General features: G+C 44.1%; 1 protein-coding gene across 2 annotated transcripts in view; it reads left to right on the top strand.

Annotated features, from left to right (window-relative positions):
• Positions 1–16,685, top strand: part of LOC117459307 (regulator of microtubule dynamics protein 2) — a 59,595-nt gene extending 42,910 nt beyond the window's left edge. Inside the window, exons 6-11 of one of the 2 annotated variants that reach the window (XM_034100061.2) lie at positions 8,730–8,805; positions 9,316–9,393; positions 12,476–12,574; positions 16,009–16,062; positions 16,152–16,232; positions 16,600–16,685. In XM_034100061.2, coding sequence (XP_033955952.1) covers positions 8,730–8,805; positions 9,316–9,393; positions 12,476–12,574; positions 16,009–16,062; positions 16,152–16,232; positions 16,600–16,653 — 442 coding nt within the window. In that variant the 3' untranslated portion in view covers positions 16,654–16,685. The remainder of the gene's footprint in view (positions 1–8,729; positions 8,806–9,315; positions 9,394–12,475; positions 12,575–16,008; positions 16,063–16,151; positions 16,233–16,599) is intronic. The other variant, XM_034100062.2, reaches the window with a different exon arrangement.
• The last annotated feature ends 312 nt before the right edge of the window (positions 16,686–16,997 follow it).

Consider the following 16,997-nt stretch of genomic DNA (forward strand, 5'->3'; position numbering starts at 1 on the left):
TAGTGATTTTTTTCTTTTAAAAAAAAAAAAATAACAATCACAACAATCAACCTTAGTTGACAGACGTGCTCACCACCACTCATTCCACACACCCGACAGGTTAACAACACACAATACTACCATACCATAGCCAGTGCCTCCTTTTCGATGGTGGGATACACCCGCTGGTGTCGATCAAATCTCCCGGAGCGGTACGACACAGAGCGCTCCACCTCACGATCAGCTCCAGTACATCTGCCCGCTGCGCGTCAGGCAAGTGTGCCAAATGAGACTCAACCTTCACCAGAGTCCCCGCAGCGATCGGGGCCTCCGAGGTGACAGGGAGGTCACTTTCAGCACTGGACCGCGCCACCACACCGGCAGCGACAGATTTACGAACAGCCCCGGGGCTTATCGTACCCGTTGTCCCACCCTCACGACATAATGGCGGGTCCCTGATCGGTCCGTCCAACTCCGTAGCCGTAAAACTGTCAGACAGATCACCATCACTAACGTCAACTCCACTCTTTGTGCGAGTGACTGCAACCGTATTCACCCCCGGTTTAACGAGCACTCTTCCACCGGCTAAATCATTCCCCAAGACCAAATCAACCCCTTCAATTGGAAAACATGGCCGAACCCCGACAGTTACCGGACCGGTGACCAGATCTGACTCAAGATGAATATTATGCAATGGCGAACCCACACACTGCATACCAAACCCCCTCACAAGAACACCCGAACCCACAGCAGACTCCTTAGAGAGCGGCAACACACCCCTCATCATAAAGGATTGCGAAGCTGCTGTATCCCTCAAAATGGTCACTGGAACCCTGTTGTTCTTCCCCGGTAAAGACACCATTCCCTTCATGAGAAACGGAGCAAAAACGTCCAGTTCTGATTTGAGAGACCCTGGCTTTGAAGTACTCACCAAAGCGACCGTCTTTACATGCTTATTTTCATCCCGCAAAACATAGCAATTCGCAACAATATGACCTCTTTTCTTGCAGTAATGACACACTGGCCTATCCGTAGATCCCCAATTCACCTCTCCCGGTTTTTCCTCAGCAACTCTTGGCCTGCTGGACTGCCATGGCACTTTAGTGAAGACTGGGCCGGCCTGTGCCCTAGTCCTCTCACTGTAGACAGTCTTGTGAGTAAGCGCATATTCGTCAGCCAAAACCGCAGCATCAAACAGTTTCACCAGTTTTTGCTCATTGAGGTATGTGGCTACTGTGTAAGGCAAACAGTTTTTAAATTCTTCCATGAGCACTAATGTTTTTAGGTCCTCTAGAGACTTTGTCCCCGTCGATGAGCACCATCGCCCAAACAGAACCTCTTTCTCACGGGCGAATTCCACATACGCTTGACAATCTTGTCTTTTCAAACCACGAAACTTTTGACGGTATGCCTCAGGCACCAGCTCATAAGCGCGCAGAATTGCAGCTTTCACCTGTTCATAATCCCGGCTAACCTCCTCAGATAACGCAGTATACACCTCCTGCGCTTTACCCGCGAGAACGCACTGCAGCATAACGGTCCACATGTTCCCAGGCCATTTAAACGTTGTTGCTACACGCTCAAACAGGACAAAATAGCTATCAACATCTTTTTCATTAAACACTGGGATAAACCGAGTATACTTGCCTACGTCAAAATCATGAGGTTGTGCAGACCCCAACTGCTGAGTCTGGTGAGATGTCAGCTCCAGCTCCCTCAAACGTAACTCCGCCTCATACTTCCTCAATTCGAGATTACAGGCGATCTCCTTCTCTCTCAGTCTGTTATCACTCTCCTTCTCTCTAACCATCAGCTTGCGCAGCTCTAGCTGAAGTTGAAGTTCGCTCACTTTCTGAGAGACCTCTGTCCCGTCGTCCATGGGAACGTCTGCTTCCTCCTCTGGCAATACCTCCTGCTCTATAAGCGCAGCCAACAGCTGTCCCTTAATGATTTGTTTCTTGTTCTGCTTATTGACTACAACGTCAAATTTGCCTGCGATCAGACCAAGCTGCTGTTTGCTACATGCATCCAACTTCCCCCGAGTTGGATCACCCACAAACACCTCCAAGTCGAAATCCATCACTGCCACTCTACGCTATACAGCCAAACAAACCACAAAATGCTGTCAAGGGCCTTTTAGAAAGTAATACTACTCACCACACCGGCACCTGCCCGAGACAGCCTTTGGACGAGCCCCCATATGTTACGACCCGCCTCCCTACTCAATAGTAGTGGCTCGTGAGGCAGTCCGCAACATAAAACAAAAGTACACAACACGTAGGCACTAAACGGTGATCACACATTTATTGCCACAATCATAAAACATACACTGGAGGACAGGTAAACAAACAAAAAGACGGCGGGGACTTGGGCCAACCACACCACGGGCCGTAGGATCCAGAGCCTTCCTCCGCTACCCAAAATCACACATAACCTAACGGGAGAAATAAAGCCGCGAAAACCTAACACTAACAGGTCCTCCAGGAAACACAACAAAAAGGCAAAAGAGCTCTGACACAGCAGAGACATCCGGAGTAGTGATCGGCCTCCTCCTTCTCCTTCAGTCTCCTCTTTTATTCTCGGCTGATTGGCAACTGGGAACACCTGCGCCAAGCTCGGCTGAGTGACAACTGGGAACACCTGGGGAAGGCGGAGCCAGCTGTACCTGCACAGCAGAGAGAGCAAAGAGGACAACAAAAGGGGGGGGGAGTACGTAACACCGCTATTGATTTTCAAGGTACAATGTTATTTTATTTATCATACAGAGCAGTGAGTTTTGATCGCACAGGGATGCAACTTATACCAATAGAATCTGTGGACTCTCGTCTTTTCATATAATACAGTTTGTGCAGATAAAATGAAGTATAAAATATCGCTACCAGTGCTGATTTAAACGCTTGGTGTTAGAATTGTGTTTTGTTTAGGTACAAATCTCTCTATCTATCTATAACTATCTATCGATCCATCTGTAATGTTCTGTTCTATGGACATATAATTGTCTACATAAACAGACGACGCGGACTACTTTTCTCATTCCGACCGAGTGTCCATCTTTATTCAACTGGCACGTAACCTGCACACATGCATTACGTCCTCAACGTGAGCTCAGTCATCCAAGATCTTGTATTCTCCAAGATGTTACACTATCTATCTGTCTGTCTATCTCTCTATCCATCTATCAATATATCTATCTATCTATCTCTCTCTCTGATAAGGAACCGCAGTTGACAAAAGGCATTGCTATAGCAACACGTCATGTTTACGCTGCATTTTCTATGAGGTAAATATTACCCGCTGGCGGATATAGGTATAAATGGCGATTTTTCTTTTTGGCGATTTTTTCAATCTGACTTCATATTGACAATGTTAACAACAGAGGGTGCTACATAACACACTTTCAGGAAAAGTCACGGACTGGGAGACTTTAATATGATATTGCAAAAAAGTTACATACAATCAAAAAACTGCTACGGGTAAAATGTACCCGTTGGCGGTTCTAGTGTTAACGTAGAGTTCCAAGGTAACTTCAATCAATCAATCAATCAATGTTATTTATATAGCCCAATATCACAAATGTTACATTTGTCTCGGTGGACTTCACAGTTCGTACAGAATATCAGTATGACAATACGACACCCTCTGTCCTTAGACCCTCACATCGTACAAGGAAAAACTTCCAAAAAAGGAAAAACCCCACAGTTTAAAGGGAACAACAGAGGAGGGATCCGTCTCCCATGACGGACAGACGTGCAATAGATGCAGTGTGTAAATCGAAAAGATAATACATTTACAGCATAGGTAGTCCAAATGTTTGGAAATGCATGTGTCTGTAATAAGAAGATGAATCCACGAGGATGTCAACAATTCTGTGGGAGCCATCAGGGAAGTAGTATGATGAAAGTCAGGCAGGACCGCAGAGACAGGTTCAGCCACGACTCAGATCAGGACTCAGGACTCAGGATCAGCCACGACTCAGGATCCCGGCGTATATAAACACCAAAAAGAAATTTGGGGGAAGCTGGGTTATTCAGAACATGAGAGTACACAGGTACAGACAGAGAGAAGGAAGAAGCAAGATGTCCCCCGACAGTCTAAGCTTATATCGGCAAAACTAGGGGCTGAATCTAATCAGCCCTAACTATAAGCTTTATCAAAAAGGAAGGTCTTAAGCGCATTCTTAAAAACGGATAGCGTGTCTGCCACGCTATCTAGAAGCTGATTCCACAAATGTGGAGCTTGATAAGAAAAGGCTCTGGCTCCCATTGTACTTTTAGAGACTCTAGGAACAACCAACAACCCTGCATTCTTGGAACGCAATGCCCTAGTAGGACAGTAGGGTATAATGAGTTCTTTAAGGTAAGATGGCGCCTGCGCATTAAGGGCTTTGTAGGCGAGAAGAAGAATTTTAAATTCTATCCTGTGTTCTATAGGGAGCCAGTGTAAGGCAGCCAGAACAGGAGTCATGTGGTCCCTTTTCCTAACTCTGGTTAGTACACGAGCTGCAGCATTTTGAATCAGCTGAAGCGACTTGACTGACTTCTTGGTACTCCCTGATAATAAAGAGTTACAATAATCCAGCCTAGAAGTAACAAATGCATGGACTAGTTTCTCTGCATCGTTTTGAGGCAAGATATGCCTAATTTTTGCAATGTTACGTAGATGGAAGTAGGCGGTCCTTGGAATTGATTTTATGTGGGCGTTAAAGGATAAATCCTGATCAAATATAACACCAAGATTCCTTACAGTCTCACTGGAGGCCAAATGAATGCCATCCATAGTTAGTATATCTTTAGATAGTTTGTTTCGTAGAGTCTTTGGGCCGAGTACAATAACTTTAAAAAAAAATCCACGTTTTTAAGGCCTTGAGGCAGTCTTGAATTGTATTTAGATTGGTTTCAGGCTTGATGGATAAATAGAACTTTGGTTTGCGTGGAAGATTCATCGTTAACACGTACAAACTGAGAGCGTTCAGATAGATAGGACCTAAACCAGCCTAAAGCAGTTCCCTGTATGCCAACTAAGTGCTCTAGTCTTTGCAATAGGATATCATGGTCGATGGTATCAAATGCAGCACTGAGATCGAGCAAAACAAGAATAGAGACAAGTCCCTTGTCTGAGGCTATTAGAATATCATTTGTGACTTTAACCAGAGCTGTCTCTGTGCTATGATGTGTTCCCGCTTACACTTATTGTGCCGCATTTGCGCTTCAGATAAGGAGGTGAGGCCCCCCTTATACACTTTTTTTAGTATAATTGTATAAATTGGAAGGCTAACTAGGTAATCGGCTCACCGGTGATTTGCAGCTGGCGCGGTTGACCGCGCATACGTGATGAACTGTGCGTTATAAAATATGAGATTTCAGGCTGGCTTACCTGTATGTCAATCAAGTGGCAAATGCCGGATGGATGATAGGCTAACTTTTTTTTAAACTATTTAACATTTCAATTAGGGTTGCCAGAAACTGACCATGATCAAAATCGATTATTCGGCAGCCCTGGCGAATAATAATCGATTATTCGACCCCCCCCCCCACGGGAGAAAAAAAGAAAAGGACGGAAAAAAAAAAAAAATCAGACAAAAGGAATTCCGTTGTTGTCTTTACTGTAACATGTTTAACAGCACAAACAACAAACAAGCATGTCATCACAACGACGTGGCCTTGAAGTGAAGTTGGTAATGGCCAGCTGTGCTGCGTCTTTCTCTGTAACCTCTTTGGCGTGCTTCGCACTCAAATGCGAACGCATTGTTGAGGTTGAGCTGTGATAGACCAACGTCTTTTCGCAGAGCTTGCATTTAACTTCCTTGGACTTATAAGTTCGAAGTAGTTCCACAAGGAGGAACTCTTTTACCTGCCGCTTTGTTCATCTTTAGTCGCACGTGTGAGGGAGAGGGGGGGCGGGGTCGGTGTGTAGCTGCTGCAGCAGCAGTCTGCTCTGCATGCAGGCTTCCTCCAAGTTTACAGTAAAACAAACTGGTGGTGTGACCAATGGCCATTTACAATTATTAATACTATTACTATTATTAGCATATATATATTTATATATATATTTTGGTTGAAACTAATCCAGAAAAAAAAAATATATATAAAAATAATATTCGATTATGGAGACTGTAACGAATATTCGAATAATCGAATAATCGCTGGCATCCCTAATTTCAATGCCATGCGATCTACCCACACTACCTTCGACGTTTTGGGCACCCCTGGTTTAGAGGAAAGAATCATTGAATTCAATTGTTCAAGGTTTATGGCTGAAAAGCATTCTAGTTTACTATCTAGTGTAATATTAGAACTTACGTTTCCGGGAGCTGTTGATAACACTATACTGGTCAAAGGCAAGAGGTCATTAATTTTGTTTCTAAGAGTAACAATTGTATCATTAAAAACGCACATAAAATCATTGCTACTGAGTGCTATGGGAATAGAAGGCTCAATCGAGCTGTGGCTCTCTGTCAGCCTGGCTACAGTGCTGAAAATTAAAATTACTACTCTTCATCTATTAATGAAGAGTAGTAAGCTGCTCTCGCTTTAAAAAAGCCTTGCATTACTGTCTTTTGCTATCTTCTACAAGCTTTCAGTCCAGAGAACTCCACTAAGTTCTCAAGTCCGCCTACATTCTAATGATGAGGCAAAGTGAAGATGGAGGTGATCTTGTCAAGTGTGGTCAAAGATTCAAATTTCCTGAGCAACCGGTTGACTTGATTGTGTGATGTTGTTGAAGTGTAAGACACTGGACTCTTAAGGCTCGGCTCGAAAAATGCATTATACAGTAATCCAGCTTTTTATTTTAATAACCTGATGTATGTTTTAAAAATATACAACCTGTCCTTCACTGCAAACATCGCTGCTACAACCCGCTGCTGCAGATACACGCTTTACAACATCAGCAGGATGCGTCCCCAGCTGACCCAGAAAGCGACGCAGGTTCTGGTCCAGGCTCTCGTCATCTCACGCCTAGACTACTGCAACTCCCTCCTGGCTGGTCTACCTGCATGTGCCATCCGACCTCTGCAGCTCATCCAGAATGCAGCGGCTCGTCTGGTCTTCAACCTTCCTAAATGTTCCCACACCACGCCGCTCCTCCGCTCCCTCCACTGGCTTCCGGTAACTGCTAGAATCCACTTCAAGACACTGGTACGTGCGTACCATGCTGCGAATGGATCTGGCCCTTCCTACATCCAGGACATGGTTAAACCGTACACCCCAGCACGTGCACTCCGCTCTGCATCAACCAAACAGCTCGCTGCACCCTCGCTGCGAGGGGGACCCAAGTTCCCATCAGCAAAAACACGTGGGTTTGCTATCCTGGCTCCAAAATGGTGGAATGAGCTCCCCATTGACATCAGGACGGCAGAAAGCTTACACACCTTCCGGCGCAGACTGAAAACTCATCTCTTTCGACTCCACTTCGAGCGATAGAACTATTAACAAAGCACTTATATACTAACAAAGGGCTGGCTTATCTATAGCCAGTTGAGTAGCACTTGAAACGATTGGCTCTTTGAAACCTGATGTACTTATATGATTCTGTTTTCTTCAAGGTTGTGTCTTCCTGGTCGAATGTACTTATTGTAAGTCGCTTTGGATAAAAGCGTCAGCTAAATGCAATGTAATGTAATGTTTATGATAGTCTGCATTTAATCAGTAATATAAAAATGACCCTCTGTCATATCATAGTTTCATATCATGTATTTTTGTCAGCAGAATTAACTCTTCACAAGACTTTTTCTTTTTTGTCCTAGAGGGAGCTGGGAATAATTTAAGTAGAGTGGAAGCAGAGTGAACCAACAGCTTATATATGAACATGTTCTACTGATTGTTCTTGGGAACCTTCTCACTGTTGGCTCTTGCCTGTACTGAGCAACCACCAACACCCACAGAGCTCCAGAGAGCTGGAGATCAGAGCAGGAGAGTGGGTGTCATCAGATCTGTGCAGCGGAACAACAACACCCTAGAAATGTTCCTGACCCAAAGTATATTTTGGTTGTTTCATAAATTAATCTGCTGTATAACTACAAGGGATATTTGCTAACGTAAACCCTCGGTTGGGTAAACGCATTCTGACAATCCTCGCTTAAAAGTATTGTTGAGTAAAAACCCTATTGTTTTCGTTTCGCATTTAATATCCCTGACCACTTCTGTAGCATCATTCATCCAGTTGTTAGCAAATAGCCAAACCCTTTCCACATCTGTTTACCCATTAGACAAGCCCTTCGGTTACACCATGCTGACTCCTTCCGTGTCTCAATGTATTAATCTGTGTTGTCCGATAGGGCAAAGCTCATTATTTTCAGTTTGTATAAAAAACATTAAATTGGTAATCTGTTTATTTTGAGTATTAAAGAAAGATATTTTAAAACCACTGTTTGTTAAGCATGTTGTACTTTTGCATTCATTAAAATTGTCTCGCATATTTTTCTTGGATACATTTTTAATCTCTACTTTTTTAGTAGAAAGAGGGAGATAGAGGAGAGGACATTTCCTGATTATCCGCGGGTTTGGGCGTCGAACCCGCTCACTTGGCATCGGACACCTCTTATGCATACAACATTTGATTTTTGGGGGGAAATGCCATTTGTAGTGGTCATTGTCGGTCGTCTTGCAGCAGGAAGTACGGCAGCGATTTGGTCCAGAGGATGTACAATCTGTACAAATGTGTTAATGAATAACCTGTTAACAACGAACCACAGAGTATAACCTGTCGACACATTTTACAAAACTAAACGGCATCATACTGTTTCTCCACAGGTACGCCATCATGTGTGGAATAATGGCAGAATATGACACCGTGCAGAACAAAATAAAGAACGGATACATCTTTAAGGTAAGTTCAATTTATATGTTGTGTCTGGTTCTGAAACTAAATGAAATGCTTGCACTATTATTTGTATACTTTTTTCATATACAGTGACAGTGTATGTTGTATATAGTTTCTCCTATGTAGCGGGGAATGGCTTCTCATATAACTTAAGCCTGTAAGCCACTCCTACAGCCTCTGGGTTGCATAAGCTGGAGTATGGAGCAACAGCACGTAGCATTTTATCTTCTGTCAGCAGCCTTCACAAACACTGTGTACCTGCAAAGCAGGTGAGAGAGAAAGCCATAGAAGAGGAGAGGGAAGATATGAAAGAGGGGAGAAAAAAAAGCCTGAATCATAGAGAAGAAGAATGGAGTGTGTGGTCGCTCTGCGAGATCGCGTGTGTGAGAGGTGTTTGTGAAATACTTGTGGGTTGGTGAAGCAGGACAGATCAGGCCAGAGTAGAAGTGGAAATAGCAGCCGTGTCATGAATCAACAGTGCAAATCTTCTGTCTGTCTGTGTGCCTCCCCTCCCAGGATCATCTGGATAAAGCCATTGAGCTGAAGCCACAAGACCCCTTGTCCTACTACCTGCTGGGCCGCTGGTGCTACGCTGTATGTGACCCCCCCCACACGAATATCTTTCACATCACTTCTCACATACGCAAACAGTGGATTTATGGAGGCTGCGTGCCACTCTCCTCCCTCTGCTAACCCACACATCATGTCCCCTCATTCTTTCCTTCTGTTTAGGTTTCCCTGAGGGTTGTTATTCTCTCGGGGATATTCAGACATCTGCACCAGCCATTGTTAGGTTCAAATCTAAATCTGATATCTTATATGCATTCTGCGTATGTGCTTTAAGGGCTGAAACTATAGTGGATCATATCACCAAAAAAATTGTTGTTTTTGTTCATTTTTGGTATATTGCGAAATCACTATTTCTGACTGTAAGCTTTTATTTATTTTTGTTTTAATTGGCATCCCATTAATAACAAGAAAAGCCTAAATGTATCATAGGGTCTGCAAAAAGTACACATTCACTTGTTAATTGAAAACACAATTTTAAATTCACACAAAGGCAAAAAAGGAAACTATAAAAGTAATTGTTATGGCAAACCATTGCATGTCTCCAGTCCTCTGAACATGACTGTACACTACATTAGTTTCTGAAACAGGAAGTGAAAAACAAACAGTTATGGCGATTACTAATATATGAAAATTGTTGGTGAAATGTATGGTATCGGACATTCATGAGCTATTTATCATGAAACTCAAAGTAACTACCAGAAAGGAAGTAAGATGTTACAGGGATGGCTCTGATGAAGTTATATCAAGCTAATGTACACTGTTGAAGCCAGAGGAGTGAGGTGCTGTGCAGATTCAGTGGAGCTATAACACCTGATATGTTCAGTCTCTGGGGCTCAACAATGATCTACTGTTTGTCATCAGCCAGCGGTTCTGTTTGAAAGGTCCTGTGATGACGCCAAAGCAACGCTACACCTGCAATTAGTAGGAGATTTAGTACGAGGCAGGAACATTACATGTCTGACCCCGTCTTACTACTGGCCATTTATATCTTCTGTGGAATTTGTCAGAAGCAAACAATGGTGTATAGAAGAAGAATTGGATGAAACCCTCTTTATGTGTGTCATACATACACGCACACAGTACAGCACAGCGAAATTGGACCTTTTAATTGAACCCATCCTACGATCCCAGATTACCTCTTGGGCCTGGTGCCGAAAACCTGCCGCCGGACACTAAAGAAAACACAAAGCCGACAACCTTTCCAACAGTTGGGGTACATAGTCCCACACGTTACCCACTGGGTTCTGGACATTCAAGAGATGACTTGAACCAAATGGAGAAACCCCTAAAAGGTGTTTACTGAATGTCAACCTTACAGCGATCAAAACTTTGCCGTTCCCCAGACATCTGTCACATCTGGACCCGGGCTCCTGGCTAGGGTGTCCGTCTTCTGAGACAAAGTTAAAGTAGCATGATGTGAACTCGGCTCCTCTGTCTCCTCCTTGTTAAGAAAGTCCATTGCCTCTCGAGGATCCGTGAACTTCATTACTTCCCTCCTCCATGTAAAGCACATCTCAGACGTCTACGCGAGGGTAAGACGTACATCCAGATTGTGCATCAGTAAACTATCTCTTCTTCTCTGCCGTCTCTTTAGTCATGTCGGGGGGGAAATGACAACGTGCAGCTTCCCTAGATTATACCCTCCTTGTTTCTATATACCTCCCTTGCGGTGGCCAACACCCAATCCCGCTCGAGAAACCTAATGATGATGGGCCTGGGTGGCCGGCTCTCTTCAGGCATTGGTATCGGGCTTGGTGCGCCTGTGTTCCGTCCATTTCAATTGTTTCCATTGTTCTTTCTGCCAATAGACTGCTCTGTACTCCAGTGCTCATGCACCAACACATTGTGTGCCGACAGCCTATAAAACATTTTTGAAATGGACTGTCTTTCATAGTGTTCATCAAATGTAGGCCACACACACACACACACACACACACACACACACACACACACACACACACACAACACACACACACACACACACACACACACACACACACACACACACACACACACACACACACACACACACACACACACACACACACACACACACACACACACACACACACAATGGGGTTTTACAGTGATTGAATTAATAACATCTCAATGTCATGGCAGCGTTTGCACTCATGATGCATAGACAGTACTGCTTGCAAGCACGCTCATAGACTCAAGACGCGATGGCATTCGCCACTCGAACAGGCACGTGACTACTTTAAATGAACTTGCGTGTAGAATGTTCCCTTCGTGTAATTGAAAAGTTGTAATTTTATAATGAAAGGCTAATGAAGTTATTGAGAAATTGAATCAAGGGAAGTGTGTTTGTAGTGTCTTAATAGTTAGTTAAACATCACCTGAAAATCTTGTTCTGGCTCCACTCGTTTGTAAGTGCTGTGCTGGTGTTCTGTTGGCTGGGATCACCGGCACAGCCCTGCTGGGTGTGGTGACCGGTGCATCCGAACAGCCAACTCCACCAGCAAGTGGAACAGGTAGAGCGTTCAATCTGACATTGTGATGTAAAAGAACACACTTTTCAGATCAACTAAAGAAAAAAGGTTTGTTTTCTCAACGCTAAGCTGTAACCACGTAACCAACCAGGTCAGAAAGTCCTCAATGTGCATCAACCTGATATTTTCATTATTACAATCTCCATCTTTGAGTTTTATTGATTCAAAATCATATTTTGTTATCGCGTAATTGACTTTCAAAATGACAGACACGGATTTCCTCATTTATGTCCTTAACATTTTAAACCATATAAGTATCCTTGCATGTTAAATATAATGATGGGATGATTAAGTTATGTTATGATGATTATATTACATGTTTGCAATATGAATATTGTACTGTGATTAAAAGTCAATAGAGTTCAATAGCTAAATAATAATATAACATATTATATATATATTGACTATATCCAATGTTGATTTGCACATTTGATATATAATACTATAATAACAAAATAATCGCGATCAGATCATTTCCCCATATTTTTTACTTTTTTAACTCGGGAAATGTTTGACACTGCTATTTGGCGTTGTATCAAGTTCCTCTGAATCTAATGTGCAGACTTGTATTTGAACTTGTGGTGTTGTCTTGCAAGGTGGCTCAGCTGTCGTGGATTGAGAGGAAAGTTGCTGCTACGTTATTTGGAGACCCTCCAAGTGCCACAGTGGAAGATGCACTGAATCACTTTCTTAAGGTACAGTGACACATTCCCAACACTCTCCTCCTAACATACATTGTATTAGAAATACTACACATATATATATATATATATATATTGGTATATTGGTTAGCCGGCCGGGGCTTTAGGGCAGGCTGTGTGTGCGTCATTCTAACTGACCAATGGTAATGTTTACATGGATTTATGAACTGCCCCTCGATTCTATTGGCTGTAACGGTTACAAAGAGATGTCAATCACCCAATTTGACCAATGGGTTCCAGAGATACGGCCATACGTAATGCAGGTCTGACCGCCAGCTGGCATGTGGCCACAAAGGGTATAGAGGTCATGGTGCCAAAAAGGTCAAAAACAGTTGTATTTGGATGGAATGAATACCTGTAGTGATATTCCAATGAAATAAAAGAAGTGTTACAGTGTGGTACCTGAGAAAGGTCCAATGGCACTGATGGTAACCACATATAGCCAAAGGTGAGTCCGCCTGGACGTGCCTAAAACTCTCTACAAAATGTCAAGTTTCACAAAAGTAGCATCTATCCCGACACAGGGTTTATGATACATTGTGTTTTGGATCCCTAAGGGTTCTTGGCTACTATTCCATCATTCAAGAGTGGTGTTCACTATAAATAATGTGCTTATTTTTGGCGGAGATTAGAATTTAATTGTTTTTACTATGTTCAATCTGAATTTACTTTAAAATAAAATCATCTATATTTGATTCTGACACTTCTACATCCAACTCACAGGTGTATCATTGCTTTGAGAAAAAAGATTATTCACATACCCCTTTTAGTTCCCGGGTTATAGGACTCAGTCCTGCTCTACTTGTTAGGGACTGAGAGTCTAGTGTCCCATTGCTTCTTGATTCGCTTTGCATTCAGTTGGGATGACTGCACGGCCCCACCTGAGGCGCACCGGGCCCTGTTTGCCTCAGGGTCTCTCCTGTACCCAGACGCTCCTTGTTTAGAAAGCTTCATCTGTCTTCCAATAGTTCAGATGTTTATATAGTGGAGACATGGATTTTGTTTCTGGCCAAGATTCTTGTTCAGGCCTCTTCCTCATCGTCTTGTGTGTCTCAGCCATCAATTTAAGTGGTCCCCGTTACAACATGCTGCCTGTGACCGGGGGGGGGGGGCTCAGGTTAGGCTGAGGTTAGGCTGAGGTTAGGCTGAGGTTAGGCTCAGGTTAGGCTGAGGTTAGGCTCAGGTTAGGCTCAGGTTAGGCTGAGGTTAGGCTGAGGTTAGGCTCAGGTTAGGCTCAGGTTAGGCTCAGGTTAGGCTCAGGTTAGGCTGAGGTTAGGCTGAGGTTAGGCTCAGGTTAGACTCAGGTTAGGCTCAGGTTAGGCTCAGGTTAGGGGTGAGGTTAGGCTCAGGTTAGGCTCAGGTTAGGCTCAGGTTAGGCTCAGGTTAGGCTCAGGTTAGGCTCAGGTTAGGCTGAGGTTAGGCTGAGGTTAGGCTCAGGTTAGGGTGAGGTTAGGCTCAGGTTAGGGTGAGGTTAGGCTCAGGTTAGGCTGAGGTTAGGCTCAGGTTAGGGTGAGGTTAGGCTCAGGTTAGGGTGAGGTTAGGCTCAGGTTAGGGTGAGGTTAGGCTCAGGTTAGGCTCAGGTTAGGCTCAGGTTAGGCTCAGGTTAGGGTGAGGTTAGGCTCAGGTTAGGCTCAGGTTAGGCTCAGGTTAGGGTGAGGTTAGGCTCAGGTTAGGCTCAGGTTAGGCTGAGGTTAGGCTCAGGTTAGGGTGAGGTTAGGCTCAGGTTAGGGTGAGGTTAGGCTCAGGTTAGGGTGAGGTTAGGCTCAGGTTAGGGTGAGGTTAGGCTCAGGTTAGGGTGAGGTTAGGCTCAGGTTAGGCTGAGGTTAGGCTCAGGTTAGGCTGAGGTTAGGCTGAGGTTAGGCTGAGGTTAGGGTGAGGTTAGGCTCAGGTTAGGCTCAGGTTAGGCTGAGGTTAGGCTCAGGTTAGGGTGAGGTTAGGCTCAGGTTAGGCTCAGGTTAGGCTCAGGTTAGGCTCAGGTTAGGCTCAGGTTAGGCTCAGGTTAGGCTCAGGTTAGGCTGAGGTTAGGCTGAGGTTAGGCTCAGGTTAGGCTGAGGTTAGGCTCAGGTTAGGCTCAGGTTAGGCTGAGGTTAGGCTCAGGTTAGGCTCAGGTTAGGCTCAGGTTAGGGTGAGGTTAGGCTCAGGTTAGGCTGAGGTTAGGCTCAGGTTAGGCTCAGGTTAGGCTGAGGTTAGGCTGAGGTTAGGCTCAGGTTAGGGTGAGGTTAGGCTCAGGTTAGGGTGAGGTTAGGCTGAGGTTAGGGTGAGGTTAGGCTCAGGTTAGGCTCAGGTTAGGCTGAGGTTAGGCTCAGGTTAGGCTCAGGTTAGGCTCAGGTTAGGGTGAGGTTAGGCTCAGGTTAGGGTGAGGTTAGGCTCAGGTTAGGCTCAGGTTAGGGTGAGGTTAGGCTCAGGTTAGGGTGAGGTTAGGCTCAGGTTAGGCTCAGGTTAGGCTGAGGTTAGGCTCAGGTTAGGGTGAGGTTAGGCTCAGGTTAGGCTCAGGTTAGGGTGAGGTTAGGCTCAGGTTAGGGTGAGGTTAGGCTCAGGTTAGGGTGAGGTTAGGCTCAGGTTAGGCTCAGGTTAGGCTCAGGTTAGGCTCAGGTTAGGCTCAGATTAGGCTCAGGTTAGGGTGAGGTTAGGCTCAGGTTAGGGTGAGGTTAGGCTCAGGTTAGGCTCAGGTTAGGCTCAGGTTAGGGTGAGGTTAGACTCAGGTTAGGCTCAGGTTAGGCTCAGGTTAGGCTGAGGTTAGGCTCAGGTTAGGCTGAGGTTAGGCTCAGGTTAGGCTCAGGTTAGGCTGAGGTTAGGCTCAGGTTAGTCTGAGGTTAGGCTGTGGAGCTCTAACGAATACATCCTGTAAACCATAGCCTGTGGTTATCTGTAGCTGACTAACTGGAGGAGAGCTGCTGACAGGAGAGAGAGGCAGGGGAAGGAGTGGAGCAGTGTGTTGTTGTTGTTGTTGTTGTTGTTGTTGTTGTTGTTGTTGTTGTTCTGTAGGTCTTTGCAGAACTGCTGACTAGGCATGGGTCAAATCTGGTGTCTCACTTTAATCCAGGTCATTGAACTCTGCATCTAGTCCAGTTCAAATGAACATACAAAAGTAAAGGATTGTGTTATTACGTCATCAGACATATAGTGATGATTGAAGGGGAGATCTACAATTATGTTTTCCTTCACCAATATTAAGTATTTCAAAATGATCATATTGCTTCCGCTAAAAACAATACATTTTCTTTTGAAAAAAGCCTTTGATTAAACTTGTTTCTTTCTATTATGCCTCTTGTAGCACTTTGGGATTGCTTTTAGCAATGAAAGGTGCTTTAACAATCAAATGTATTATTATTATTATGAAGTCAACCAATCCAAATGGAGTATCCAACAAAGCCATGCAGTTATTGTCTTTAATAACTGAAAGAAAACCATCCAATGTTTGTATTCAGGTTGAAAACATCCAGCCGGGATATTCCAAAGTGAACTATGTGTTTCTAACTAAGGTCAGTGCCAGAAGCTTGGAGGTGAATGTGTCATCGTCTCGTTTTGAGACGACACTGAGACTAAACCACGTGTTTCTTTCCTTTGACAGTGCTACAAAGACCTGGGTCAGAGAGAGAAGGCCAGGCAGATGTGTGAAGCTGCGTGTGCCATGCATGCTGTGTCTAAGGAGGTACACGCTTGAGTCATGTATAAAGGGTTGGATGGGGGACTTGTTTTTAAAAAGTTTGGTCTATTTCCGTTTTCTGACTTATTCTATACATTTTATATTCTTTAGAGATACTCCATAGACATACAGTATATCTTCCAACTGTTTATATGTATATAATATTAATTTAAATTCTTTGTTTTATTACATTTGAACTCATGCAATGCTTTGTTAACATGCCACAATGTGGGTGTTGGATCAATTAACTATTTGTAATATAATCTCAACTTCATCATTATTTTGAAAGTCTATTGATGTCCATCTCGCAGTCTGCAAGATAATACACTGTTTAAGATGCTATTCTTCTATTGATCATATTTCTGTCCCTCAGGATGAAGATTCCCAGAAGGAGCTGGACGTACTCTGCCCCGCGCTCGGGATGTGACCTGTGTGTGTGTGTGTGTGTGTGTGTGTGTGGTGTGTGTGTGTGTGTGTGTGTGTGTGTGTGTGTGTGTGTGTGTGTGTGTGTGTGTGTGTGTGTGTGTGTGTGTGGTGTGTGTGTGTGTTTTGTGTGTTGTGTGTGTGTGTGGTGTGTGTGTGTGTGTGTGTGTGTGTGTGTGTGTGTGTGTGTGTGTGTGTGTGTGTGTGTGGCCATCAATGGGAACCGTCCTGTAGAGTTTTAAATCCAAGTCTGTACACTTTGTAACGCATTATAATGTGCTTATAGTGCGGATGATTCGAGTTCAAAGCACTCATAAATAATCCTTTGTTTTCAATCATAACACATTA

The sequence above is a fragment of the Pseudochaenichthys georgianus genome, chromosome 15 (assembly GCF_902827115.2).
Source record: "Pseudochaenichthys georgianus chromosome 15, fPseGeo1.2, whole genome shotgun sequence".
Taxonomy (NCBI): domain Eukaryota; kingdom Metazoa; phylum Chordata; class Actinopteri; order Perciformes; family Channichthyidae; genus Pseudochaenichthys; species Pseudochaenichthys georgianus.